The 4,866-nt window shown below is 34.9% G+C and overlaps 1 protein-coding gene across 1 annotated transcript in view; it reads left to right on the top strand.

Moving 5' to 3' along the window:
* The window catches only part of si:ch211-199f5.1 (protocadherin-8), a 7,867-nt gene extending 6,583 nt beyond the window's left edge, over positions 1–1,284 (top strand). The window contains exon 3 of the mRNA XM_062070541.1: positions 549–1,284. Coding sequence (XP_061926525.1) covers positions 549–862 — 314 coding nt within the window. The 3' untranslated portion in view covers positions 863–1,284. The remainder of the gene's footprint in view (positions 1–548) is intronic.
* The last annotated feature ends 3,582 nt before the right edge of the window (positions 1,285–4,866 follow it).

Genomic DNA, 4,866 nt, shown 5'->3' with positions numbered 1-4,866 from the left:
GAGTTTAAACCCCGGCCGAGTCATACCAAAGACTATAAAAAAAATGGGACCCATTGCCTTCCTGCTTGGCACTCAGCATCAAGGGTTGGAGTTGAGGGTTAAATCACCAAAATGATTCCCGGGCTCGGCCGCCGCTGTTGCTCACTGCTCCCCTGACATCCCAGGGGGTGGACCAAGGGCATGGGTCAAATGCAGAGGGTAATCTGCACCTCGTGTGTGTGTGACTATCGGTGGTACTTTAACTTGTTCAATTTATTTAGTCGTTCTCGTGGTGTTCCTCAAGGTTCTGTTGTAGGTCCTCTCTTCTTTTTCATTTGGGCTATTTGACTGTTCAGTTAAAAAAACTTGAATTTTTGCAGAAGGTCTTTAAAAACAGCAGAGCGCTCCTGTAAGTCCGACAAAATAAAAACAACTAAATTAAACGTCTACTCTGAAGGATGTCAAAAAAGGACTAATAGTGAAGGGCGATTTCTGAAAAAGCGGACCCCCCCAAAAAAATAAAAAAATAAATATTCCTGCCATAATTACGTGTTATTGTCCCCTTACAGCTCTGTGGGCGTGCACGAGCGAGTGCAAAGTGCTGGGACACTCTGACAGATGCTGGAGCCCCTCGGCCACCAGGCCCAACACCAGCATGGCCTCGGGACCCAACCTGTCCACCTTCTCCAGGACGGCATCACTTCCCCGGGACACCAGGAGGGAACACTACTATCCATCCCACGTGCCTAAAGGCAACGGCCTGCAGAGCGTGTACGAAAAAGTCCAACACCAGGAGTTTGATTACATCCTCGTGGGGCCGCCAACGCCGGCCAGAATACAAGAAACGGACGAGATCTCCATCCCAGAATACACAAACTCTTAAAAGATGACAAATCGATGGACTTTTTACTGTACAGTTAATGACTCTACTGTATGTCGTGACTTGTGGTATGTCATTTGTCCGTTGTAAGATCATGTGTAATATGCAAGATTTTTGTACATCGATAATATATTTTTCATAAGGCTTCAATGTAAAGATGAATTTTATTATGACTTTTCAAGAGCATGTGTTATTTAATTGAGGACTTAAAGGGGCTCTTCTGCTGTGAAAAACAATCAATATGAACAATATTTGTGCTAGGTCGTTTCTTCTTTCTTTTTTTTTGGTCACTATGTTGCACAAATAAACTGAAAAAAACAGTGTTTGTGTTGATGTCACATACATTAGTATTAGTAGGAAGCCATAAAGCATGTTAATATTATGTTAAAATGATGGTGATTCAGGCTTTGTATATTCGACAAATATGGAGGACAAGTTTTTTTTAAAAATATTTTTGGTACGAAAATGTATGTATCTAGTGATGTTTTTCTAATAATTACAGAACATTAAGAAATAAGATTATCTGGTCAAACAAAATTATCATCTTCGAATACGATCACAATTGTAAAATTGTATATGTTGCCACAAAATTGCTACAATTCCAAAGTATTGCTTTATTGTTGTTGTTTTTTTAAGCATTCAATTTAAAAAATAAAATGTAAAATATGTTTTTTTTTGTTTGTTTTTTTAGAAAATTATATCACATTCTTGTAGGGTTGTACGGTATACCGGTACTAATAAAGTACAGTTACTAATTAATTAATTGGTACTATACTGCCCATTAGAAATACCAGTAGTTTTTTTTTTTTTTTTTAACAGACATCATGGCGCTACCAGAGGCGCACGTTCGGCAACGCACGCGTACAGAGTACTTACAAGCAGACACATAGTGAAGGCTTAAGAGGCGGAATGGACGCATTTTGGCTTAAAAAACGATAAATGTGAAGCACCGCTCTACAAGAGGTGCTTTAAAAAAAAGCTAGCTAGCTAGCGTCCATCTGCAGTCGGCAGTGTTTTAGCCACTTCTAAATCACTAATCCTCGCCTTCGCGGCGACAAATATAGTACGTTTCATACAAGTATCATCCCTGTAGGACGAGGAATAAGGAGAGAAGTTGTCTAGAATGTTCAATTTTCAGTGAATAATTAGACTTGTCTATGCATTCATGAGTTTATTCATTTTATTTTCATAAATCAATTTTCTAATCGTTACAGTGAATAACTTTTTGTGGACAATCCTACTAAATTCTTGTTAGAATAGGCTTCATTGATAGCACGTAGTGCCAAAATTGGTACGGTATGTTCTAACATACACAAAAAAATGACACATTTTGCTAGTTTTTTCATCTGTAAAATGTATGAAAATAAAATCGATAAGTGTATAGACAGAGTAATAACTAATTATTCAGAAGAAAATACAGAAATTGTGTAACAAAATGTAACGTGGGCACGAGAATGTTGAAGGATTTTCTACACAAAGTTATATTCAATGATTCAAAAATCAACACATTTTGAGGAATTATTTCATCAGTCATTACATACTGTAAGTAATGCATTAATTATTTTACAAAACCCTACTAAAATCTTGTAAAAAAATAAACAGATTAATTAAAACAATACCTTTTATTTGTTTTCCTGAATGACAGACAAGTCGTGAACATCTCAAATGTGTTTTGACATGTGTTACTGTGCATTACTTTTTGAAAAAAATCCAACTTAATTCTCGTAAAAACAGCAAAGCTACTGATCGATTTATTTCAATAAATTGAACTGTCAAAAGAAACCCCCAATAAGTAAAATAATTCAATTTTCCAATTATTAAATTAAATAATCTTACACATTTTTGGGAATGGGGAAAGGATCCATCTGAGAACACGCTGGATCTAAAACATATTATATTATGCCATTAATTACTGTAATTGACAAAACAAACCCTAAATGCCTAAAATTTTATTTACACATTAAATTTGTTTAATTACCATTACTTTTTTTCCCAAGCTTTGAACCATATGGTTTATACAAAGGTGCGACTAATCTATGGATTTTTTTTTTCTACGCTAACGGCTAATTTATGCAATGGATTAAGAAAATAAATTGAATGAATTAAACCAATCCCCTTTAAGAAACTGTTCAAACTCAAAGTGTTTACAAAGTACAAGGAAGAATAATCATAATAAACATCTGGAATCTTATTTTAAAAGGAACAATATATATATATATATATATATATATATATATATATATATATATATATATATATATATATAGATATATATATATATATCTATATATCTATATATCTATATATATATATATATATATATATATATATATATATGTATATATATATATATATATATATATATATATATATATATACATACAGACACATTAAGTCAGGAAAAAACACAGAGGCTATTTCATCCCTACAAGCCTTCCCCTGCTCTTCAGGGGATGTTTAATCCCCTGAAACCTATGAAAAAGGCTTGTAGGGATGAAATATATATATATATATATTTATATATATATATATATATATATGTGTTAGGTCAGGAAAAAACACAGAGGTTATTTCATCCCTACAAGCCTGTTTTCCCTGATCTTCAGGGGATTTAAAATCCCCTAAATCATGGTACAGAATACAGGCTGCATCCAAACAACCTCATTTTAAATCCCCTGAGATATATATATATATATATATATATATATATATATATATATATATATATATATATATATATATATATATATATATATATATATATATATATATATGATAGATAGCTAGATAGATAAAATTTCTCATTTTAAATCTATTAATCTCTTGGTTAAATTGACAGAATAGACCCTAAAGCCCTACAATATTTACATTTTCCAATCATTGTAAAATCCTATTAAATCATGGTACAGAACACAGGCTGCATCCAAACAACCTCATCTTGCATTCTGCGAAACAGGCTTGTAGGGATTAAATAAGTTCTGTGTTTTTTCCTGACCTAACATATATTCCGCTCTACCCCGGTACTGAGCACTGTATAACAGATAAACCACATTAACCTTGACTATATATCTATATAGATAGATAGATAGATAGATAGATAGATAGATAGATAGATAGATAGATAGATAGATAGATAGATAGATAGATAACATATGTAATTTTAAATCTATTTATCTTTTGGTTTTCATTTGATATAATAAATTGACAGAATACAGCATAGAGCCCTACAATATTTACATGTTCCAATCATTATAAAACCCTACTAAATCACGGTACAGAACACAGGCTGCATCTAAACAACCTCATCTAGGCGACGAAATGAGCTCCTCTCCTCAAGTGACAACACGCCGAAGACCGTCACGGTCATTCCTGCAGTTCCGTGTGCCGCCTCCCTCCAATTTGCATGCAAATACCGCATTGTTGATCAAATGCGCTCACAATTGCATATTTTCCTCTAAAGGTCAAATAACTCCATCACCTTTCTGATTGCCTTCCAGCATACCAATTATCCAGAAAATGAGGTTCAATCTGTTTCCAGGCAACAGCAGAACTGCTTATTTGACTCAGTTACCCTGTTTGTTTGTTTTTTTCTTCCTGTCTTCCTTTTTCCTTTGTGTTTGAGGCAGGAGATCACGTGACCGCCAAGCTACCTTTCATTGCAGGGAAATTTAATAATCAGTGTTTTTGTTGATTGCACGCTGATGTTGCAAGCGGGTGCCGCGGATCACAAAGTTAATTAAACTATTAGACAGCGCCTTTCGCAGTGCACCGAGCGATGACATTTGCTACTTTGTATCGAGCTGCACACTCTTTGTTTGCACTTACCAGGGAATAGCCACCTCATTTTGGGCACCCGCAGGTAACATCAAGACCAAAAGAATTCATCCCAGCTGCACGTCATTCGCACCGACGCGTTAAAACAAAAAAAGAATCTTGGAGCGCAAGCAGGGCTGTGCTGTGAGAGGAGCCGGAGAGTTCTAGAAAGAGGAGGACGAGGAGAGGGCGTC

The sequence above is a fragment of the Entelurus aequoreus genome, linkage group LG14 (assembly GCF_033978785.1).
Source record: "Entelurus aequoreus isolate RoL-2023_Sb linkage group LG14, RoL_Eaeq_v1.1, whole genome shotgun sequence".
NCBI lineage: Eukaryota > Metazoa > Chordata > Actinopteri > Syngnathiformes > Syngnathidae > Entelurus > Entelurus aequoreus.
The sequence above is the reverse complement of the archived record's forward strand: the minus strand, read 5'-3'. Positions and strand labels throughout refer to the sequence as shown.